The 25,329-nt window shown below is 39.6% G+C and overlaps 4 protein-coding genes across 5 annotated transcripts in view; 2 read left to right on the plus strand and 2 right to left on the minus strand.

Moving 5' to 3' along the window:
• lmbr1 (limb development membrane protein 1) overlaps positions 1-3,884 on the minus strand; it is a 41,880-nt gene extending 37,996 nt beyond the window's left edge. Inside the window, exon 1 of the mRNA XM_026179785.1 lies at positions 3,676-3,884. Within this exon, the coding sequence (XP_026035570.1) occupies positions 3,676-3,738 (63 nt within the window). The 5' untranslated portion in view covers positions 3,739-3,884. The remainder of the gene's footprint in view (positions 1-3,675) is intronic.
• A 66-nt stretch (positions 3,885-3,950) lies between these two features.
• On the plus strand, positions 3,951-14,409 carry nom1 (nucleolar protein with MIF4G domain 1). Its single transcript, XM_026179784.1, has 11 exons — positions 3,951-5,028; positions 5,134-5,246; positions 6,558-6,753; positions 8,571-8,894; positions 9,028-9,138; positions 9,403-9,573; positions 11,454-11,575; positions 11,673-11,805; positions 13,153-13,284; positions 13,385-13,494; positions 13,868-14,409. Exons 1-11 carry the CDS (start codon positions 4,105-4,107, stop codon positions 14,043-14,045), a joined length of 2,514 nt encoding a protein of 837 aa, XP_026035569.1. The 5' UTR covers positions 3,951-4,104; the 3' UTR covers positions 14,046-14,409.
• A 1,778-nt stretch (positions 14,410-16,187) lies between these two features.
• On the minus strand, positions 16,188-18,913 carry mnx1 (motor neuron and pancreas homeobox 1). The gene is made up of 3 exons (XM_026180185.1): positions 18,344-18,913; positions 17,514-17,674; positions 16,188-16,899 (listed from the first exon to the last, which is right to left on the minus strand). Exons 1-3 carry the CDS (start codon positions 18,837-18,839, stop codon positions 16,612-16,614), a joined length of 945 nt encoding a protein of 314 aa, XP_026035970.1. The 5' UTR covers positions 18,840-18,913; the 3' UTR covers positions 16,188-16,611.
• Positions 18,914-24,717: 5,804 nt separating this feature from the next.
• Positions 24,718-25,329, plus strand: part of ube3c (ubiquitin protein ligase E3C) — a 30,001-nt gene continuing 29,389 nt past the window's right edge. The window contains exon 1 of one of the 2 annotated variants that reach the window (XM_026179788.1): positions 24,718-24,861. The gene's annotated coding sequence lies outside the window, so the exon portion shown is untranslated. Of the gene's footprint in view, positions 24,862-25,111; positions 25,215-25,329 lie in introns of those variants that run through there. The other variant, XM_026179789.1, reaches the window with a different exon arrangement.

The following is a 25,329-nucleotide window of genomic DNA, read 5'->3' on the forward strand; positions in this document are numbered from 1 at the left end:
CCCGCTAAAAGGGGCTTAACAGATAAATAATCAACTTGTTTTCATGTACTGTGGCAATAAAACTCATTCAGGAGTAGTTTGATTTCAGAGACAAAAACCTGAAATATCCATCTATTTTGCAGATTAAGTTATTAAAAACAATATTATTAACAGAGGTACATTCTGGGCAGTACTGTATACCATTAGCTTGAGTGTGTTTTTGATGTGTGCATTACCTTAAATAGCATTATCTTCAGACTTCTCTAACACATTTCCAAACTTTAATTATTGCCAGATTATCAGAAAGATGCTTATTAGACAAGGGAAGGATCTTTCCTAATGCTGTGATGACCACCACAAGGCAAAAACATTAGCAATAAACCAGAATAAACTGGTGAAATTAATAATTTGTCCCTCCTTTTGGTTAAAGTGTCACTAGTCTGGGTATTTAATAATGGAAGAATATGATTTTGGTTTAGCATCACAGATGAATATACTGAAAAAGAACAGCCTTTTCAGAAACTTAAGTAGTAAAAAGTACTTTCTCATAATGGTAACAATCTCATAAAAAAAAATAAAATAAAATAAAAAATATAATAATAATAATAATAATAATAATTATTATTATTATTATTATTATTATTATTATTATTATTATTATTATAACTACTACTAAACAATGGCTGATTGTGACATCAATTATAATAAAACTTTTTATTTTGTAAAATACAATGGTTAATAGTCTACAAAAAAATGTGAAAGCCTGATAATGACCTACAAGCTTTGTGATGAGATGACAAAGAAATATGATTACTGTCCAAAACATGTGTGAACTGTGGTCAAAATTATTCAACTCTAACCTGATTTTTCTCAGTAACCTAATTTTCTACATTCTTGCTAAACATAGGCACAGAATTTTTGCATTATTATTTACAAGTGGTTTCATTGTGGAAGAAAAATGATTCCCAGTTAGGGCCTGATGAGAACATGAGGTCCTGTCACTGAGAGATGTTTACTGACTTTAAGCCTAACCTACAGTAACCCCAACTGCAAAACAAGTACACACAATAACTGGAAAATATCAGTCGCCTGGCACCTGTATAAAAAATTAAAATTAAAAAAATCCATCCATAAGCTGACTCACCACAGACATCAAGATGAAATGATACACTGATGTTAATCCATCACACAGAACGATTTGCAGTTAGAAATGTTGATATAAGATACTGACATCCAGGCGTACAGGCTCAGGACAAAATGTGCAAGCTAAAGCTCAGATGTTGGCCTTGCTTAGTGCTGAGATATCTGATAGTCTCTATATTACACAAGATTCTGACAGGAATAATTAAGGAGACTTACTCTAAACCTCTGAAAACTGAAACCTTTTTTACTCTTTTAGTTTTCTTTTATTTGTTTTTTTTCTCCCACCTAGAGCTATGGAGACATCAAGACACCACAATTCAATGAGAAAAGACAGGAAACTGTATACCCAAAGGCTAATTTTGGAAAAACACTGATAGACAGTATATTAAAGTTGTTTTAAAAAAAAGAAATGGAGTTTCTAGCAAAGCATTTCACAAATAGGTAAGTCTAGAGCCACTCTGCTGGACAAACTTTGTATTGATACATCTAAATGAAATTAAACAGCTTCTACCGTATGCTGTGTAAAAAAGAACAGGTGACACACTGCTGATAAGATAACTGCCACATGAATAAATTAGGTGGTTGTGTTACTTAGCAATGCTATATTTTTTGTATTGTGAGCTTAAAAGTTACTATGGACAGTCTCTAACACACAGAAAGAGAGACTTAACGAGAGAGATATGACATTCAAGGAAATCCAAATTTGAAATCTATGGAAGAAATCTGCAACAGCAAATACAGTGGTAGAACGTTTATAAAAACCTTATTTTGGATGAAAAGTCAGTAGACAGTCTTGACTGGTAACTATTCAAGCAGCCTTTAGGTCCCAGGGACCACTGAACTCTAATTTAATTTAGATGGCTGGTGATTGCATTAGATAGTTTCTTGAAAGACAGAATGTACCGTTGCAGTGGGGAAACATCTCTCCGATAAGAACCTAACATACATGCATATTGCATTGTCACAAATCACCTTTATATTATTTGCCAAATTCAACAGACTGTAACATGTCAACAAAATGGTCTTCTACATAAAATGCATAGATATAACTATCAAAACATTAACAATGTTAATTCTACTAAAGCAGGAAGGCTTTAAATGATCATATAATGGGATTTAATCACCCCTAATTACACAGTGAATGACATATGAGACAAACTGGTTACATTTCCAGGGTGTACCCCGCCCCTTGTACTGGATAATCAGAAGAAAATGGATGGACGGTCTACACTGGGATGTGGCATTACACCGATATTGACTGATGATCGTTTTTAGAAATACTGGTGGACGCCAGTGCTACCCCTCAGCCTCCTAGTAGATACATGTATGGTGTCAATTAGAAAATCCTACGCCACCTTCTTCTCAAGTTATCGCTTTCACAAGATTTTCAAAAAACAACTTAACCTCTGACCTTGAGGTTGAGGTCACTGACATTCAAACTTGTCTGAGATTTTTAGCTACACCTGTAGTATTAATTTCAAACTCCTATGCCGCCTTGAGTTATCGCAGTCACACACTTGCTTGTCAACAACATCTACCCACTCAGGTGATAATACCCCATCAGCCTTTTACAGCTGGGAGGTAAAAAGGACATAATGGTACTGTGTTTAAAAATAAAAACATATTAAACAGAGGTTTTATGCTCAAAATGGAGCTATGACGAGTGACTATGAATGTAATCATGATTAGTCCTCATGCCTCACTTAACAAAAGCAGGTGCATTTTTCCTGTTATTTCTATCTTTTAAAAAAACTACAATAAACCACTGTATAATATAACTTATATTAATAAACACATCATGAGTGAAGATGGATTTTTCCACAAAGATATCACTATAATTATCAATATCATCTGGTGAGCAGGATAAACCTGCAGTCAAAATCTGATACGGTTACTCTGTACTAAATTTTAATTTATTTAATTTAAACTAGTTTGTACAGATTACGTGTCATATGGTGGCTTCTGTAACACAAAGATTACCCAACTTTAAAGATAAAGTATAGCTTATCTTTGCAGCCAAACTCTACGATAAAATGTAAAGACCAGGTATTACGACAATATCATGCGATAAAAATCTGATATGGTGACTGCGAAAAAGTGTACGGTTTTTAAACGGAGCATCAAGCAGCGAGAACATAAACACTTCATCCTGATTTGAAACATATGCGACACACAAAGCTTGAATTAGACAGGACCCTGACATTTTGTCAATGCCACAGTTACAGATACCTCTACTTAACCGTGGGGATGTTTACATGCCAAATAACATCATATAGTGGGTTAGCCAAGTTCTCCTGTGATTAACTTGGTGGCAGCTAGCGTTAACGGAAGCTCGTGTTAATTAGCGGGTTCACGCGCTTTTTTATATTTAAACCCAACTTGGTGTGTGACATAACCGGGCATCAAATTTCATTGTTTCTTTTTACATTTTTTTAAGTGGGTCTTAAAATACAATATCAAGCTTAAACGAATACTGCCGAGTCAAACTGACAGGCAAAGCTAACGCTAGCAACCGTTAGCGAGCTAGGCTCGACTAGCCGCTCCGCTACTTACGATGTACTCCCGAACTTGGCTGTGGAAATTCTGCTCTCTAATAGTCACATCGTCTTCTTCCATTCTTCATATTGCAAGAACAATTAAAGCTACTGAGTCCCTACATTCTCGCCTGTACAACTGACAGCAACCAGGGTAGCAACTCCTCCTGCTTCGTCTATACTGTTCTGCATAGACTGCTCTGACTGGTTAAAGACAGTTTACATCGGAGCGACGTAAACCACCCCCGAAAAACCGCCCCAAAATAAAATACGTCATCAGCTGCCCTGGAAGGGAAAGGTCACGTGTTTCTGGGTCATCCTCATGGAGGCCCATGTGCATTGTAAGGTATTTATATGATCAGAATAGTTCAGTTTCTTTTATTTTGTGTGCTTGTAGCAGTTTACAGGCTAAGCTATCTCTAAGCTAGCTACCGTTGAATTCGTAGAAATGAAAGGGAACTGGAAGCATAAAGGTAAGACGAAGAATAAGAAGAAAGGCAATGCCGTGTTACAGAAGTACAGGGAGGCAGTGGATGTTTTCCTTAAAAGCAAAGGTGGCTCGGAAGAAGCGGAGAGTGACCAGAGGTTGAGATTTGTGAAAAAGAAGAGTCGAAAGGAACTACGCAAGGAAAAGCGGAAAATGAAAAAAGCCAAAATGAAAAGTCACTACGAGGGCAAAAACACCGTCTCTCTGCCCCCAAGTGATGAAGGAAACCCGAAAAAAGGGGCTGACAAGCATCAACAACCACACACGCAGAAAAAGAAAATGGAGAAAACAAAGAAGGAAGGGTCGAAGTCGCATCCAAGCAAGCCTAAAGACAAGTCAGACAAGTCTGAGACACCACCTCCTTCCAAGAAAGGCAAGCGAGTCAATAAGCTTCAGGAAACAAGAAAATTGGCACTTATGGAGGCAAATGAACAAGAGGACAGAGAAATAAAGAAGCTGGAGCGATGTCTTGGATTAAATAAAAGGAAAAACAAAAAAAGTCTCCCTCAGTCTTTTGTGGCTGATGGACTTGATTACATCCTTGGGGTGCTTGACTCTGGATCATCAGCTGTGGGCTTGTATGAAGATGATGATGTTGACATGGAAACAGCCAAAGAGAACTTTAAAAAGCTAGATGACTCTCAGGGGTCAGGCGAGGACCCGGAATCTGAAGGAGAGATGGCGAGTGAAGGCAGCGATGATGACATTGATGATGACGGTGAAGATGAAGATGATGACATGTCTAATGAAGAGGAAGCGGATGAAGATGAGGAAATGGAGGATGACCAGGAGGGGCTTAATGATAGTGGCGGGCCTGATTCAGAAGATGAAAAAGAAGGGGAAACAGAGGAAGAAACAGACGCTCCCGATACAAAAACGGAGACTGTGAGTGCAGATATATGTAATATCTGGTTGTTTCTATCACTTCATTAGATAATCTTGCTTACTGATCTATTAATCTAATAATAAACTAATTCTTACAATGTCAAGGTCACCTCCACAAGTGGCAAGTACGTGCCACCTCATTTGCGTAACATGGGAGATGATAAACGCAAAGCTGAGCTAGAAAAACTGAAGAGGAACGTGAAAGGTCTGATGAACAGGTAACACAATGAAGTCGATCCCCCAATGGGAATTTTATTTATATAGCACATTTCATTATATGAATCAATTGATTTTGGGTCTTTTTTTTTTAAATACATGGCTGTAAATGTCTGGTAGAACAGGTCACCTACTAATCAGATGGTTGGTGATTCAATCACTGGCTGCTTCAGTCTGCATTGTTGGTCAAGATGTAAACCTCTAGTTGCTCTCAGATGAATTCATCAGAGGGTCAATGTTAGATAGAAATAATTTAAAGTGGTGAATGAGGCATATATAAAGTGCTCAGGTAGAGTAGAAAAGTGCTATATAAGAACCAAATCTATGAAAGCTAGCAGCTTGTTCCAAAGAACAGGACCACAGTACCTATAAGCAGCTTCACCACACCTTCTAACTCTGGGAAGGCTTAAAAGATCTGCAGCTGATGACATGAGAGGTCTGACTGGGTTGCAAACACTGAGCAAATCTGGGGGCCCGAACCTATTGATATGATAAAACTGCAATCACTGTCCAAAATAATGAGACCTAGATCATAAATAAGAACGAATTTTCTGTCGCTGACTTCTTGGACCAACAACATATAACAGCTAAAATAGTTAAATAATAACTGATGTGCGACGTTATAGCTCCACTGGTTGAGCAGGTGACCCGTATATCGAAAGGCTGCAGGGACTTCGTTCAATTTGGACCTGGTCCATTTCCTGAGGGTCATTCCCCCCTGCTCTCCCTACTTTCCTGTGTATTCTTGACTGTTATGTCCAATAAAGGCTGAAAACACCCCTCCCCCTTTTAAAAACAAAATGTAAAACTTGGCTACAGCTAACTGAGAATATTGATAGAAGCCTACAAAGCTCATCTTAGGCATAGGTAGGACAGGTACTCGTATAGCTCTAACCCTTTACTACAACCCACGTTCAGTCGTTTACACACATTCATACAGCACTTTATTTGCTTTTAAGTGTTTTCTAACTATCACCTACAGACTCCAGTGTAGAATATGAGCCATAGGTGGTTTGTCTTAGTTTAGTAATACTTACTCATGGTTTTAAATTTATAAATGGGTCATTTTGATGGATTTTAATCCAGGTTTTATACAGAGACTTTTCTGCAACCAACTATTAGAAGCAAACAAACATTTTATAAAATATTAATTAATCACTTCAGGAATTATTCAGTGGAAGCCTCTTGCTTGTTACCTGGTTAGTTAGATGCAGGTACTGAAAGAAGTAGGTAGTTTAAATTCCCACACATAGGAAAAACTAATGTAAGTTATTTAAATTCTGCACAGTTCATTGTTGTTTTGTCATCCTCAGGTTGAGCGAGCCCAACATGTCATCCATCTGCGGTCAGCTAGAGGAGCTGTATATGAGCTCCAGCAGGAAGGACATGAACGACACCCTGACAGAGTTGCTGCTAGCAGCCTGCGTCACCCCGACCCTGATGCCAGACAGATTACTGATGGAGCACATCCTGCTTGTCAGCATCCTCCATCATGCTGTGGGCTTGGAGGTAAGACCCCCTCCTTTGAGCCCTCAATTTGAGGTTTATGGTCTGCCAGAAATTTTCAAATAGACACAGAGGTATTTAAAATATGGCTTGTAGGCTGGTTTTACTTCCTGTAAACTTGTGGAGATGCTCAGATCTGGTACATAGATAGAAGCGTTAACACGGTTGCTGGTGTGTGTGAGAAATAAAAACCACTGACCTGATTCACATCAGCTCTTAGATTATTTACAGGAGGCTGTTTTTCTAACTGGCTAGCTTCTTTTGCACATCTCAGTTGAAAAGTAATACCCTTTAAATAAATTGGAAGGGGATCTGTAACACTGATTGTTATCTGTCAGTTTGATTGGTCTACGTCATTCTCTAAATGACATAAAACATAAATATTAAACTCAGGCCTACCAGGCAAATTTAAGGTCTGGCTATTCCAGCATGGCATGCTACAAAGACTCTTGTTTATCATCCATAGTGGAGGAATTCAGTGTGGCAATGTGCAGGGTTGTAATGCTCCTTAGAGACTTGACTGATAACAAGGTGACTGACACAGGAGTCACTACAATAGCTGGATGCAAAAGCAGGCACATCAGTGGCACAAGCAGAAAGTATGCTGAAATTGAGAGAAGTTACTGGCAACCCCTGCTTGGGGCGTCAGGGATTCGGATCCACTCACTTCCAGTAATGGGTAAAATCTGATCCAAGACAGAGGAGAGACATGGTTCAAGCTGAGATCCGGGAGTTCGAGGAGGAAGGTAGAGTGTCCTGGGCAAAAGCACTGGGTTCACAAGGAACCTGGATGAAGTGAGATTACTTGGGCTGAACTTAGGAGATTGGAGCCTTGCTCCGCTCAGTTTATTACGCCCTTCCATCACCAACAAGCTACAGAGGGAACAGAGGGTGGTAGGCCTGGCTATTCCCAGTCCAAGTAGGATGCATGGGGTTCCCTGCACAGTCTGAGTGGAACACACTCACGGCTTTTGGAATAACAGGAAGAGATAAAAAGGCAGCCATCCATAGGTTAGAGGAGGCCGCCGAGAGAGCTTCTTGTTGGCTCTAGAATAAGCGGGAGGAGGGTAACTGGGGACCAGGAGGAGATGGGCACTGACTGGCCATCACTGCTGATCCAACGACCTGAGGCTGTTGTTTTTCAGAAACACCCGATAATAGTTGAACACCACCTGACGACATCTTCTCCTGGTCGAAGTCGCTGTAGCACTATATATAGTTTTATAAACATTAGGCTGATATTTTAAGCCATGTGCTATTGGCTTAAACATTTGGGTTTGTTTATAAACCTTGTCATATATTAAATTTTTGGCACTTTTTTATTATTTGGCATATTTTTCCACACTTAAATGTTTCAGATCATCAAACAAATGTTAATATTGAACAAAGATAACCCGAGTAAAATACAAAATGCAGTTTTTAAATGATGATTTTATTTGTTAAGGGAAATAATGCTATCTAAACTAAATGTGGTGAAAAAGTATTTGCAGCCTCTTATTAAATCATTAATCTGCTGAGATTAAACACACTGGCCATAATCAGTTCATGCCTTTATACTCAAGCACACTTGGGTTCTGCAGCAGGACAATAATCCAAAACAGACCAGCAAAAACCTAGTGATGGTTTTGGAGTGGCCTAGTCAGAGTCTGGACTTCAATCTGATCGAGGTGTTTTGTCATATTAAATTTTCTTTCACATGAAAAATGCATGTGTAAAGAAATAAGAATTCAGGAAAGCAGAAAAAAAGCAGATACTTTTTCATAGTGCTGTATATTGCTCTCATGTTGATCACATATCTTATATATCCTCTCCTTTTGCAGGTAGGAGCCCATTTTCTGGAGACAGTTGTGCGAAAGTTTGACGAGCACTACAAGAACCCGAGTGGAGGCAAAGAGTGCGACAACCTGATCGCCATCGTTGCTCACCTGTATAACTTCCAGGTGGTACATTCCGTCCTCATCTTCGACATCCTAAAACTGCTGGTGGGAACATTTACAGAAAAGGACATCGAGCTGGTCCTGTTTGTGCTGAGGAATGTCGGCTTCGCCCTGAGGAAGGACGATCCTCTAGCTCTGAAGGAGCTCATCTCTGAAGCCCAACGCAAGGCCAGCGATATGGGGTCGAAGTTTCAGGATCAAACCAGGGTAGGGAGATGAGATCAGATTTTGTTTTTTTTAAACCAAGATTACGTTTTATTTCCTAACTGATCACAATGCTGTGTCATGATTTCTCAACCAAGTTTAGAAGCATTTCTGACTTGTGAAAACCCGTCCTCAGGTGCGTTTCATGCTGGAAACAATGATGGCATTGAAAAACAATGACATGAGGAAGATCCCTGGCTATGATCCCGAGCCTGTGGAGAGACTGAGGAAGCTGCAGCGGAGTCTGGTGGGTGAAAGCCATATTTTATTTGATTTTATTACCTGCATTATTAAAAATAAGTCTAAGCCTGAACTTAATCCTATTAAACATAATAATCATTCTTTTAGCCTCCACTTGTACCACCAGGTGGCCCCAGAGTGCCACTTTTATAGACTTAAACTTCTGCTTTAATAGTTCACACCTTCAGGAATCCTGTCACAATATTACCAACTAATATACCTGGTGTTAACCAGCTGAGTCTTCTCATGGCTAACACCTTGCGATGCTCAGATCCACAGAAGCGCAGGGGGCAGTGACATGAAGCTGAGGGTCTCTCTTGATAGTCTCCTGGCAGCAGAGCAGGTGGGCCGCTGGTGGATTGTCGGCTCATCGTGGAGCGGCGCTCCCATGATCAGCAAGCAAGAGGACACAACCACAAAACAAACCCCTGCTCAAGGACAGGTAGAGTACCGGAGCTGCAGAAGACATTAAATTATTATAGCAGCACTCATGTTTAAATTAGGCAGCCTGGAGCACATCTGGATTAGTGTGAGACATCTGCTTCAGATGTGTGTATATCCATGAAAATTCAACGTGGCTGTCTGCTGTGTTCAAAAATGGTAGAAAAACATGTGGGAGGCACTGATTGATTTTCAAAGAATGACTGTTTGTCTTAATGCCTTAGAAGAATTATTGTATTGGTTAGCAAAAACTGATCAATATGAGGGGTGGATATTGATTTATTTATTTATTTTTGTTTTTCATGACAAAAAAATGAAAGACAACAAGTTGGACAGAAGCATTATTAAATTAGAAATTAAACGTATTCCTATAAGGATCATCATTTTGTAGCAGATCTGACGTCTAAGAGGGCCGCAGATCCTTTCAAAGGTGACATTTTCCATCTTCCGTGTGTGGCCTTGGCGTGTTCTTCACTGATGAAGCAATGGATCGCTTCACCTAAAGTAAACACACATCCAAGGATATAACCAGTTTTACAGGTAGCTTCACATCCAGTAGTTTGGATATTATTTGTAAGATCTGGGGTGTGCGTTCAGTTAAGACAATGAACAGAATAAGACAATATTTACCTAGAATAATTACTTGGTAACTGTCAATTTTGTCCTTGCAGAAGCAAAGGAGACAGCGTTTATCATGAATTTTAACCGCTCCACCACTTCATTCTGGCTCCTTCGATCATGAGAACAGTTAATAAAGAAGCAGTAAAGCCTCCCTGTGCAAACCCAAGGTTTTTCTTGGACACCCCGATGTTCGGAGTGAACGGCCTCCTCATGAGCACAGCTGAGGAGATTCTAGCAATGATGACGCTACCACAATAAACCCTTTAAATTACTCGCTTCCAAGAAGAAAACTAATAGATTTTTTTTTTCAGTTCCAACAGTTCCTGGATTTAAAATTTTCCTTCTGCAGCTAATATGTAATGTGTACATTTTGACACTGTAATTCTGACCACCTGATGGTTGCCACCATTTTTTTTTTTTCCATTTTCCTCGCCATGTGCTTAAAAAAACGTTAGTGCACTTCTAGGCAGATCAAATTAAGATAACATTTTTTCCTCCTTTCACTTAAGCATATTTGGACACTGTAAACGTGAATAAGTTGCTAGTAATCAAAAAATTAGTACCCAAACTCGTTGCCTTAGTTGACTTGAGATAGCCAAGTTAGGGGAACTTGTTCTCTGTGATCGCACAGTGCTTAGAATAACTTGATTTTTCTGAGTGAGCAATACTAAATGAATTAGTTCAACTGAGATATATGTCAATATATATCAGTTACAATACTAAATGAATTATTTCAAGTTACACATTGGCCATATGTCAGCTGACATATATGTTAGTTGGCATGTGTCATGTATGTCAGCTGATCTATATTGACATATGTCAGTTGAACTAATTCGTTTAGTATTGCTCACTCAGAAAAATCAAGTTATTCTAAGCACCGTGCACTCAAAATAAGTAAGTTGCACTAAGTTGGCTGGACTTAGTTCTTATTAATGCTTTTCTGCAGCAGTATCTCTGTTGGCCCCAAGGAGGCAGCAAGTTTCTTTCCACTCTGCGTCTATGCTGTTCATCAACATTCCCATGAGTCCGACATTTAGCCGGTTTATCTTTTTTATAGAATATTTTCAGGAACTGTACTATGATCACAGCCCTCCATTTGAATCCTTTTATATATTTTCCGCTTTGCATCAAAGTCTTAACCTGCAGCTATGTTGGGACAATGATTAACAAATAAATAAGGTACGAGGAAAGCATGGCTTCATCAGTAATGGCAGCATTTATCGTTCTATAACTGTTGTCATTGTTTTATTTTTTTTTTAGTTTAGTGCCAAAGTGTTAGAGCTGGCCAGGAAACAGAGGATGAACACCGATGTCAGAAGGAACATCTTCTGTGTGCTTATGACCAGTGAAGATTACCTGGATGCATTTGAGAAGCTGTTGAGGTTTGTTTCGTCTCACATCTCTGTTTCTTTCTTCAGTTTTTGGAGTAGTTTAGCCCATTTGAAATTTTTATTTATTTTTAATTTGCTATGTTTAAAGGATGGGTCTGAAGGACAAGCAGGAGAGAGAGATTGTTCATGTTCTGATGGACTGCTGTCTCCAAGAGAAAAACTTCAACGCCTTTTACGTCATACTGGGAGAGAAATTTTGCTCACATGACCGTCGCTTCCAGGTAGCCTTATTAGCAAAACCATGTAAGACATGTGCTGCTTGTTCAATCAATGGTTATGGTAGATTATACTGTAAATCCTTCTTATATTTTAGTTTAAAAGTCTCGTAAGTTTGCATAATCAGTTTAAAAGGGTTTATTATGGGATTTAATTACCTGGCACGGGCATATGACCACCCGGTCTCTCAAACTGTGTGTGATCTGTGTGTGGCCTGCAGTTCACCTCTGCAGTGTGGGAGCCTCTGACACCTCTGGCTTCTGATTTGACTCAAACTGTGATTACAAACAATGGCGTTGAGACCACACTTCCTACTTTGCTGTCATGTAGGCCAGCAGCTCATATCGGAAACTGGTGACCATTGTCCTCATCAAAGAGCTCCAGAACGGAGCTGGTGGGAATGTTTGCTTTTCACATGTAAACTGGGTCTCGATGAGAGGGTTATCTCTTTAGAGGAGTCGGTTATTTAAGGTGCTTAATTTGGTAATCACTGATGACAGTATTGCGGATATAGTGTTGCATCAATGAGCCAGACTTGTCTTTTATTTTAAAGTGATCTTGAGCAATAGTTCTCCGAGCTTTCTGGGGAATCTTTTGTCATTGGCTGCTTTTTCACTCATTTTCAGTCAAGTTCTTGTAAGTGTTTTTAACCCACTTAAAACTTGCTTATGAATCATTCAAGCATAAAAAAAGCAGAAACGCATCATTTGTTCCCATTTCTTTGTCATTAGTAGAATTTACAGAAATGCCAAAGGTAACAGTTTTACAGGATTATAATAGTTTTCTTTTCGCACCGATGGGGTGAATCACAAAACGCTATTGGCCAAAAACTTAGGCATCATGTGCAGTGTGTCCTAAAAATTTAAGTAAACTGGACACGTGAATGACAAAAGAAGAAATGGCATTAAGAAAAAAACTATATACTGCAGATGAACAGTGTCTAAAAGGCGTCTTCTTAAGAAAAAAAATGGTTTGGAGCTGGTTTTCAGTGGTGTTAGGGGTCATGTTAGATTTTGCTCCACTATACAGTACTATCTGGAAAGCATCTGATTGCTACCAGCTTCATTTCTCAGCATAAAAATGATCCCAAACACACTGTCAATGCAGAAAACGCATACCTAGATAACGTCCCACTGTGTGTTTTTTCTATCGGTCATAGATTGGCCTCCACAGCAGCAGCGTGGGTTCATCTTGACAGAAAAATAAAATAAAAGCCAGCTAATATCCAAAGAAGGGCTTTGAATGTTCTTCAAGAAGCCTGAAGGACTATTCCTGTTCTTTTACACAATACTATATGATATGTGTGTTTCTGGATTTAATTGTTCCTTCAAACCCTCTCTCCTTTCTCATAGATGACTTTCCAGTTCAGCCTCTGGGACAAGTTCAGGGAGCTGCCCAACCTTTCCAGCAGCACCTTTAACAATCTGGTCCAGCTGGTCACCTGCTTCCTTCAGAGGAAATGCCTCTCACTCTCCATTCTCAAAGTAATTAATATTATGTATATATTACATGTATTTAGTTGATTTTACAGATTAAATCTTTAAACCTATTCTTTGCATTAACCTCTGCTGTTTGTGCCTTTAGGTAATAGAGTTTGGGGAACTAGATAAGCCCACAGTGCGCTTCTTGCGTCAGGTGCTGACCAAACTGCTGAAAGAAACTGAGCCCGAGGAGCTGGCCAGCATATTTGGAAGGTGAGCTGCACAACATCAGGAGAGTGATGTCACACATAGCAGGGGATAGTTTAGGGTTTTCTCCATTTGATTTAGAAAGGTTGTCTCTGTAGAGTGCATGGAACTCTTTCTTCCTGTAAAGTCACCAGAGCTATGGTTTTCACATCGGTGCAGTCGGACATCACACAGAGTTTGTTGCCAGGAACTGCTGGTGCACCTCTGTTAAGAAAAACAAAATTAAGAACTGCAGCCATGACTAAAGCCCTGTGAGGCTGCACTGGGGCATAGATGTGTTAGAGCTATACCACATGGCTGTACCATCCACCTTCTATAAACTGCTATTAGCTCACACCTTGAAAGTCAACTGTGACTCTTTTTGTTTCCCTTCTGCCAGGATTTCAGGAATTCCCAAGCTAGGAATGCTGAGGGAGGGCTTGAAGCTTTTCATTGACCACTTCCTCCTGAAAAGCATCCTGTCCCAGGGAGCACCAGAGAAAGCAGCATTGCTGTCAGAGCGTGCCCAACTCGCCACCAAAGCCATGGAGGCAAAAGAGACAAAGCTAAAACTGTAAAACACAGAAACGCACACAGCAAAAACTCAAAATATGGACTGTGATGAAAAAACAAAAAGAACTGGAACAACAGAAGACCTTTTAATACAAAAACGCAAACCTACTGTGTTACTTATAAAGGAAACAAGGAAATGAAGAAGATGTGGTTAAATCTAGCAGTTTGCCTTGGTGTGTCTGTGTACAATAAAGAAAGATTTTTACATTTGAAAGTTATTGATTCCCTCAGGCACACACCAGCGTTTAAAGGGTAATCCACTGTAATAAATAATTACATAATGTTCATGCTCTTGTATATTTGTTATGAAAGAAAATGTCCTGTACCTTCATGTCAAAGAAAACCTCAGTAAATTAACTTTCAACTCCTTTATGTGGAAAAAGAACTGTTTTGTGTTGGCGTAAGTCTGTCTACGTTTTCTTCAGAGACTGCCCTCGGGGAGGCAGTGTGCATCAAGAGTTAATATTGCACAGTTTGGTCACCTGGGTCTATTCTTCTGGGCTTTGCTGAGTCTATTTACACCTTCCACATGATAAAGCAACTTTTAATCTGGTCTTTTTCAGCCTTAAACGTGGCTGATTGCTGCATATTTGTGTATGTCTATCCTTTTGTGGATATTTGCTGTAGGAGCAGAGAGAACCGAGAGGTGTTTACACGCCTTAATGAAATGACCTGGAGCCATGAATCTGTCCTATACTGTTCGCTAGCTGACACCAGTGCCTCTCCGCATTGTAAGCATAGCAGCATCAATCTGCTAGATTTGATACTTGCTCCTATTAATTAGCTCCGCTGGTGTGGCCTGAATCAATCCAAGACTTCGGAGCAGTACCCTGAGGTCAGGAATAGGACACTAAGGTCACCCGGGGGAAATGTTGCGAGCTGTCTCAGGTAATTTTAGAGAGCGCAATTACTTCATCAATTCAGTCAGTTGAGAATTTTGGTGGAAAAGCTTGAGAATTTGGCTGCTGAGGTGGAGATAATGGGATCAATAGGCTCACTGTGCACTCCATACACTGGCTATTGTCTGCAACCATGAGCCGGAGAGTTTCCTTCAGCCTCACCTGGTGTGTGGGTCTGACCCTCAGCTGAACTTTGATTTAGTCTGCTAAAGCAAACAGCAGAAGATAACTAACAGATCCTTCAGTAATCCCTATACAAATGGCACATAATCAGTGAGACCCTGCTATAGATTAACGCTGATGACTGCGGAGGAAATGATAACGCGTCAAATCACCGCTAGCCCTGCTTTCTGGAAATAGAGCCATGCGTAAAAGCGCGCACACGAGGATTATTAAACTGCCTCAGAAGCCAAGTCGGATTAATTGAGATATACATAATATAATAAAATACGTGGTTTGTCTGAAAGAGGGTCAGGCTAGATATCAACACATTAGCAGTCGGTGAGATTTGAGGGTGTCCACTCATTTTCACCAAAAACTAGGCACTAGATTATTTGGCCTGCACACACACACACACACATATATATATATATGATCTATGATTACAATTTATAGCTGTTAGCTCATGGAATTTAGATGTTACACGGATTAGAATATATTCTTATTATTAAATTATTATTGCTCAAAATATTTGCACCAATACTGCCCATTTTCCACAAACGCGCATCCTGTGAGGTCAATAGTCAATTATTTATATTTTGTTAAGCTGAGTTTATGAGTTTGAATGATTTCAGTACTGAAAATAGTGCCTGAGCAGCCAAGTTTGTCGCTTAACACGCCTTTAAAACGCTTTATTAATACGAGCCCATTGCTAGTGTGGTGTGAAATGTTTCCTCCGTCTGACTGCCTCCTTGCTGTTTGCTCACACTGCACGTTTGCACAGATCTGACAGCGCTATTAACAGTAATTCCCATGACCCGACCTGTCAGAGCAAGGAGGAAAACACAAGCCTCTGTCCGGAAACACACTGCGAGCAAAATCATAAATCAGAGGGAGTGCGTTTGCAAGAAAGAAAATAGTTTTATATAGGAAAAAAACCCCAAAACACTTTATTTCACATTGTTTGCCAAGACGCTAAACAATAATTTAGCATGCAGATGTATTATAAGTAAGATGTATTATATGTACGTTTTATAAATACAGATAGAAAAATAAACATAACATTTTTCCAGTGTGATATGGCACCGAGGAAGTAAAACATCACAAAGAACAAAAATAAAAGAGCCACTATTAAGTGTAAGGGATATAGGATAGGATATAATTGAAAGATTATTGCTGATAAACTAACCATCACAGCAGGTGGATATTGCAAAATCCTGAGCCAGTTTACAGCGTTTGCATATAACCATGCAATAGGCTACGTCACAGTTTTACCTATAGCCGGGTGCTGCACGATATAAACCGCAAATCTTCTGCTTTATTGCTTGTTTATGACACGAGGGTCTAATCTTAACCTACGTTTTATTATTTTCATAACAAAAACAAAAATCTCCACAATTCCAAGTAGGTGATTAGAGGTTGGATTACATGCATCTAACTGCATTTTACAGCGAAAGCCCCCCCAGAGTCACTAGAAATGGAAAACGCTGCCTTCGCCCTTTTGCTCCAAGCTTCAAGGCTGCGGACTTATGTCACTGTTGTGATTCCTCTCGTCGTCCGAAGAGCAGTCTGACGAGTTGTACAGGAAATTTTCGCCTTCGTCGTCGTCACTGTCCCTGAAATCTCTTATTCTGCCATTTTTTGAGTCCGTCTTGCTGTGATAATCCGACTGTTCGAGTCCGTCTGATTTCTCTTGGCCGCCCTTGGAACCTTTCTGCTTCTCGGCCTCCTGGGCGGCCTGCTCTTTTGCCTTCTTGCTTCTCTTCCACTTCATGCGTCTGTTCTGGAACCAGATTTTAACCTGGAAAAGGGCAGAATAAATGATTTAAACTGGTGTGAAGGAAACTTGGGCAACAAATCGTCAACTTCTCCCTATCCTTTAATTTTCTACCACACTCAATGTGCAATATTAGCCTATGCATGAACTCATAAAATTCTCCAAAAATACTAAAAATAGCACAGGAATGAAGGTGCTATCGGCGCGTAAAAGTCACCCGTGCGCCTGACATTGACCTTTTGGGTATTGCAGTCATCCTTCCGCCTGAAATGTAATGCAGTGTTTCAAAATATCTGTAGAATATAGTAAAATCAGCTTTAATCGATATATATATATAAAAAAAATTTAAGTTAAAAGATTTTTTTAAAGCCGAATTTCCATTCTGAGAGTTTAGAAACACCAGTTGAAAAATTAAGTTATCATAACTTAAAGTTATCATTCATATACATGCTAGAAAATATTTTTTCATATCAAATACTAAACACAAACTCTTTCAATCATTCTGCAAAATTCTAGTTTATATATATATGTGTGTGTGTGTGTGTGTGTGTGTGTGTGTGTGTGTGTGTGTGTGTGTGTGTGTGTGTGTGTGTGTGTGTGTGTGTGTGTGTGTGTGCTGTCGTGCAGTCATGTTTTACCTGAGTTTCTGTCAGCATGAGGGAGGTGGCCACTTCAAAGCGCTTTGGTCTTGACAGGTACTTATTCAATTTGAACTGATGCTCCAGTTCCAGCAGCTGCTGACTCGTGAATGCAGTTCTTGGTCTTCGGCACTTTCCAAGTAAGTTGGACTGCGCCTGAGCTGCATGAATATATATATTAAAAAAAAGAAGAAGTCAGCTTTCACACATTCAGCAATTTCTGTCATGCATTTTATGTAAAGAAAGCCATCATATTCAAATATTCACAATCATCACATTAAAACTGCTTGTGTTGTAGAGGATACTTTGAAAAGAAAAAGAGGAGTCGGCAGTATAGGCTATTTATTATGCGTCCTTGTTCTCTCAAACAGCAAGCTTGTCTCGCCATCAATACATCCACAGACAAGCTATTTGCCACCCAGTTTTGAGCAAATCTGTTAAAACGAGCAGAAACAAAAAGGCAGTATCTGGTGAGCAAATAGCATGTCGACTGTGGGTTTCACACTCCTCTGCCACTTTCCCACTGTCCATTATCTGTCCATTTTAGTTCCTCTATGAAAAAGCATCAGTGTGTCACGCACAGTTCCCTTCAGACGATAATATCTGATAGAAATTGTGCACCAGAAATTCCCAAATCGAACTTTTTTTCCAAGTTAAATCACAGTTTATGGGCATCTAGGCCAGCATTATTTTTACTCTTCAAGATATTCTGTTAAACAAGATATAAAGCAGACTACACCACAACCAAGGGCTGAATAATATTTTGGGGTTTTACTCAAAGTGAGGGATTTGAAATTGCCAAAATATTGTGTCATGAAACTGCTACTCACAATTAAAGTCAGACATTTTGGGGAGCATCATCCCGGCCGTGGAGACCCGGAGCCAGTGGTCCAGCTGGAAGGTGCTGGCTGTCAGTTTAATGGGATCGCTGGTGTGGTGGTGATGAGAGCCGTGTGGATAGGAGTAGGACAGGGCAGGGTGTTGGCCTGTAAGCGCAGCAGCCGAGTAGGTGTACATGGGATGACCGTAGAGAGCCTGTGCTGGAATCCCTGCCGTGCTCTGCGGATGTAATCCAACCATGCTGTGCGGGCTGTTGAGGAAACCCGGTTTGGGAATCAACCCGCAGGTGGGAATCCTCGGCGGAGACGGCGTGTCGGCGCGTAAAGAATCGGCACTGGTGGTCAGCTCCGCGGCTGCCACACTTCCAGACGATGGGATGGAGGAGGAGGAAGACAGGGAAGTGACAAGCGCCAGCGGCGAGGTCTGCGCCTTGGGTGTATCGACTGCTAAAAGCGCGTCAATGCGAAAGTTTTTGGATTTCTCCATCGGTGACCCGGTGCGCGTCCTTCTCGCCACTGCTGCTCAGACTGAAGGAGAAGCCACAGCCGTTTCCCCACCTCTCTAAAGTTATGATGGGATCCGGAGTGTGTGAGAGGAACTCCGTGTCACACTTAATTCCTGTCAGAAGGAGGCGATTGGTGCAGCCCTCTGGCAGGGGGCTGTCCGAAGCGTCACTGCGCACCCAACAAAGCCTCCCTGCTGTAAGCACGGCGCTGGCAGAGTTACTGTTTCCATAAAATATTGCCATTACTGAGGGAAAAAACGATGCAGACAGAAATATTTTTCTGTTTTTGGTCAGCTGGATGCTAATTTTGCTTATATGCGCAATTCTTCAGCAGCAGGTTTAGGCTGGCATGTTTCCAGTGTGACTATTTATAAAATACAGGACCTTCTTCGATTAGAAGTGAGCTGGTAGTATTGGTTTAACTTTGAAAGACAGCAAATATATATTTATATTTAAATATATTATTTCATTAGAAACCACGTATTAAAATCCCTGTTTTCTTAGAATTGAGCGAATACACGCATTACTACTGCAAGAGCAGATAAAAATAGAACAATTCCGTTTCCAGAGGTGAGCTCTGTCTTTGGGCCTGCATGCTTCATGGTTCATTTGAGGACGGGACATGGTTTAGCCGAAGCAGAACAAAACAAAGCATACTTACGATAGCCGTGATAATAAGGGGGGATATTACGAAGCGCATAGGTCGAGTTGGATTATGACGCCAACTCAATTTTCAGACCTTACACGTGAAGTGATTTGTGGCTGTCTTGACAACAGTGACCCATTAAATTCAGGGGGAAAAAACTGCATAGGCAAAAGTGAGCCACATAGGCCAACAGGGAAATTTAAGTAAAAGCCCTCCTTCTGTCGCTCCAAAACCTGAAGGTGACTGACGCACAGCGACACGTTACAATGGCGCTATGCATCTGAATTAATTAGGTCCATGCGTCTCTGCTTGTAGCGTTTACGTTGTTGATTTTTATAACTTATTATTAATTGTAACCTTAAAAAATAGAATCCCTGAACTGTGACGAATAATACGGATGGTTTGATGTTTTTTTAAAAATCAACAAGGAGGCATCGACAAATTTTGCATTTGAAAGCCTTAAAATGTGATGAGGAGAGAGATGTAATCGGCCCGTGGCTCCGGGTGACGTGGGTCTAATAAGCCACTTAAAGTTAATGGAAGAGGAGGTCAAAATGAGAATTATTGACACCCCGTTGCCCTTAACTGGTCTACCAATAAAGCTGATTAGTTTTTGTCAATTCATCAGCTAACCGCACTCCGGGGACGTTTATTTGCTCGGGGGAAATCAACAAGTCACCGGGTAGTTTTGAAGTAAAGGATCGCCATTTAATTGTGGACCTTGATGATCACGAGCAATTACAGAATGATAAGGGGGAGATTGATGTGGGTGTGTGGGACGCGGGCCTGCGTGGAAACGTGGAGGAGAGAGGAGGTATGACAGAGAGGAGACGATCAAATGCGCTTCGAGCATTTCTGCGAGAAAATGCGCAGATGTTGACGATGTGAAGATGTTGTACTAGAGTCTCGAATGTATTGACTTGTGAATATTTTACCAAAATGTTTCTGAAAACAGCGCATTAAAAAAATCAATCCAAATATCCGGTCCAGATGCCCACAGCAACTCTCGTTCAATCTGAGCAGGCATTAAAGAGGGTGGTTTAAAATTATTATGATATTGCCATGGGTTTAATTAACATCTCCACCTCGGAATATTTAGCAGATGCGAGTTGCCGAAACACAAGTTTTCTTTTGCATATTCCTCAACGATTAAACGCACTTTATCAGCCTTCTGTCTGATTTTTTACAACAGCCGGACTCTTATTCTGCGCCTTGTCCCTCACCACGGGTTTAATTTCATTAAGGAGCCCACATGAATATTTCTATTAAAGCAGCGGTGAAATATGGAGCCATTTAGTATTGGCCTTCGCCGATCACGCAGATTTATAGCTCCTTTTCATCACATCCAGGAGAGAGAAAATTAATAAGGAGCCCAATGGAAACTGACCCTAAAACCCTTTTCTTTCCTGAAAGCTGTTAATTTGCTCCGTAATTACTTTCACAATTAACTAAAATACAAATCAAAGTGACAAATCGAGATAGTTTATATATTAATTACCTTTGGTAAATGTGTTCATTATGAAAAGGCGGTTTAAAGGAACCCGCCCTGTCTCTTTTAACGCAATAAATGCAGAATTCGCTCAAACTGGCAAAACCGGGAATTTTATACTGATTTTGTACAATTTCCACGACATTTGTTTTCTATTTAAGGGAAATCTTTGATGTCGGTGTCAGATATATCAGTGCAATTACGAGTGAGCGACTTAAAATAACACCAAGGATCCAACCCCTTTACTAAATTCGATATCGAGGTTTTCATCTCAGACAAAAGTGTTACACGGTGAGCCTGAATGCGCAGGCAATTTGTTGACATGTGCCAAAAGGGTAGTACTTCTATTATACACTACTATGCATTAGCGGTCATATAGATATATTTTAGTACAATTATATCCATATCCGACAATTATTGTCAGTGTTCACACTCATTATCCAGTCTAATGACGACAGGAAGCTTCTTATGACCTTTAATTCGTGATTGTTATTTTAACACAAACATCATAAACGATAATAATAAATATTAAAAAATAATAATAACAATAAAATATTCATTATTCGAGCATTTTACACGTTATTTCTTTAACTTAAATCTAATTTATTTAATTTCGGATTTGGCGTCTCCCTGCACAATTTTAATACAACATCATCTTTTTAAGTCAATTCATGCGACCTATATAGTTTGTCTTTAACGGCTCTCATAAATACCTCAATCTCAGACTGCATGTGCACTTTTCAAAACCACCACAAAGCTACTGTGCCGTTTTATGAAATGTTCAGAGTGGGGAGGTTTTTGCTCTTTGTTTATTAAAACAATGATGACATTCAGAGACTTGCGTGTCCCTTTTACACGTTCTGTTGGCTCTGTTAGGGGAATTGAATCATATGGTATTATTATCATTAACAATCATCGACAGTGACCTTTTGTGTATTAAAGTTATCTTTCACCTTCCACACGAAATTTGCCAGAGTTTCAAAGAAATCAGCTGAATCAAAAAGTTTGTCTAAATATATGAAAGGTCCTCAAAGCAGAATTTCCATTCTAAATGGAAAAATGAGGTTTCACTACAATTTTTAATTTAAATGCTTAAAATATTTTTTTTCCTCATATCAAATGTGCAACACTTGGTTTTTAATATCAAAAAATTTGTGCATTTCAACAGTTTGACCAAAAAATAAACAAAAAACAAATCTGATCTGTGTGCCATGTGCGCAGATTTTTTTTTATCTGTTGACTCTACTAAAAGAATTTAATCTTATTATTCTTATTATGAATGTTAGTCTGACATTTTCAGTAATGTTAGCCTTTCCGATTATTAAAAGCACTGATATTGGGAAAAAACAGGTGTGAGATCACAGAGGTACAGAGTGTAGAAGCAACACGACCTCTGAACCGCATTCACAAAAATCATGTTTGTGTAAAACTAATTTCAGTATTTTTGAGAACAAAAGGTATTTCTTCAAAAATAAACATAAGATTAAAAAAGGTGCATGCCAAATTACTGGAAATTGTTGTCAACATTGTTATTTAAATGTACTTTTCCTGTAGAAAATCTACTTTTCCGGGAGTTCGTTTGAGCTCAGATAAAAATAAGCACAGTACAGTTTCAATGACCAATCATGCAGTAACACTATTACTAGAATAGCAGCAGGGCTGAGGTCATCAGAAGCCTATATATGGACCAAAAATAAAATTCAAAGCAGAACTCTCCTCTGGTTTTAATTTTGCTTTCTCTATATCAATGGTAAGGATAACTTAAGGATAAAAAGTATATATTTATTAACATTGAACTATTAATTTCCTCTTTAATGATAAAATTCCTGAAAAGTCCAGAGAGTTCACAGAAAAACTGAAATGTAAGTATCTTTATTTTTTATCACATTTTCCATGTGTTTCCAAAAGTCTTTTTTCCCCTCCCCTCTTCATGTATGTACAAGTCCCGGAGAAAAAAACAAAACAAAACAGGATAAAGTCAACAAATGTATAAATATCTAACAAAAAACCCAAAAAACAAACATTTATTTTGGTGTTTCTGAAGCCCATTGAGCCAAACTGGCGATCGACACAGGACCACTTACAGGCAACTAATACAAACAGTCTTTTAATATATGCAGACATCCTGAGGTCTAACAGGAACAAAACACACCTAAACTAAATCAGGATAACGACGCAAGAGAAGTAAGCTTATAAAAATACACAACAGACAAAGAATGACCAAAATAAAACAGGAAATAAACAAATATGAAGACAAATAATTTATAATAAGGAGAAAGGAGGCAGGATAACTGAAATAAAAAAATATAAACAAACTAAAACCATGAAAATCATGCAGAACTATTAAAACAAAAGCTCAAGAATAACACATGGAAAGCAAGTCCACAGCTTTAAAACACTGTCAAAAAAAAATCCAAGGACCATGACAGCCTCACTGTTAGTACTGTGTCAGGGTATACCACACCTTTCACCCAGCGACAGCTGGGATAGACTCCAACACCTCTTGAATGAGATAAGTGGATGATTTATGTAGTTCAGAGCAGGTATTACAATATAAACACAACACCTGATGAAATCAGTTGACTCACAGACATCCCAGATATAAATAAACATGTGCATCAATGCCTCATCAGGCTGGTTTTGTTAACAGATATGACCAAACTCACAAAGACTAACACTCAGGATATTTCCTCTTTGATCTTTTTGCCCTCAGGGTTCCTCAGGCTTCAGTGACCTGCTTCATGAAGCTAGTCTGAAGTCAGTTAATTCACTCCTTAAATTTTTTTCTTCACTTTTTAAAATTAACTTTTTTCAGCTATTATTCTATTGCACGTGATATCATTTACCATATAGTTGTCTGCTTTCAGTTGTTTTGGTTGCCATTAGAGGTCACCCCAACATCTCACCCCATCCCTAGTATCTTTCGTCACACTGACCCTCTGCATGCCTTCCTCTTTTCCTCCTACCTGGCAACTCAAAATTCAGCATCTTTTATCCAGTATCTCTTGTCCACATATCCCGTCTCTTCTCTGCACATGTCCAAACCATCTTGGCCTCTCCTCTCTTTGTGTCCAAACTGCTCAACCTGAGCTGTCCCTTCAACATATTAATTTCTAATCCTGTCCATCCTTGTCACTCCCAAGGTAAATCTAGTATTTTCAGTTCTAAACAGCTGCAGCTCAGTGTCTTGTGTTTTCATCAGTGCAACTATCTCCAAACATTAAACCCCAGGAGGTCTCATGTTCCCTTTAACTCTTGGTGCTATCATTCTGTCACAAATCACCTCTGACACTCATCTCCACCTGCCACACTGCCTTTCACTCTGCCCAATGCTTTAAAAAAATTCAGTGTTGTCCAATCATATTTTTTTTCTAATAATCTGTATTTGTTTTGGCCCTTACCTTAGTCTAAGTTTTATTGTTTATTTTAATTACCTAAAATGGTTAGCTTTAGTTAACTTTAATGACCTTGGTTCATGTTTCCCTTACTTTAGAGGACACTAACCATAATCTAAACATCTATCCCAGACTCATCAGGTTAAAAGTTAATGGTGTTTTTTTTCGTGTTTTTTCCCTAAAAAATACACGAAGGTCCTCGCAAAATGACAAATTCAACCCAAACACACACTCATGCTGTAGCCCGAGAACCTTCTCAATGGCTCTAGTAGAAGGGCGGGTCTTAGAGACGGTATTGACAGACATTCTGTCCAATCAGCTGCCTCGCTTTGCAGGAAGCGGATGCAGGCTGCTCTCCGGTGTTGTGTTGATTTCTAGAGAGAGCAGGAAAAGAAGACTTGACGTTTGGAGAAACGTAAACATCCTTCTCAGTGTTGTAGTGTCTGTCTCACTTCTTAGCTCAAAAGTCGAAGGTAAACGATTCATACATTGCTGCTTATTTTTCTCAGATGTGTGTCCTTCAAAAGAAATGATGTCAAAAGGACATGCGGGTAGGGTAGGAAGACACCCCCCCGGAAAGTTAGCCTGCCTCAGCGTTTAGCTGCCCAGCTAGTTAGCTGCATTGCTAACGTCAGCAAAATCATGCTGCTTGCACATACGTTGTCCTTGCTACGAAATGTCACGAATAAATGAGCTTTAATATGGTGTCTCATTGTTGGGGTCGTTTAGAGGAAGCAGGCTTGTTAAAGCCCCTAGCAGCTGCTGAGTCATTAGCTAACCGGCTAAGTTAACCGGTTAGCTAACTATTGTTGCATTCAAACTGAAGGTCTGGCTGAACTTGACCTCCTGTGATGTTGTTCAACTGTTGTCCGCTTTGACTGTTCATAATCGTTTAATTTTGCTACTAAAAATATGGCCTGCAAACGTAGCTTTATAGTGTC

Source organism: Astatotilapia calliptera, chromosome 9 (assembly GCF_900246225.1).
Source record: "Astatotilapia calliptera chromosome 9, fAstCal1.2, whole genome shotgun sequence".
Taxonomy (NCBI): Eukaryota; Metazoa; Chordata; class Actinopteri; order Cichliformes; family Cichlidae; genus Astatotilapia; species Astatotilapia calliptera.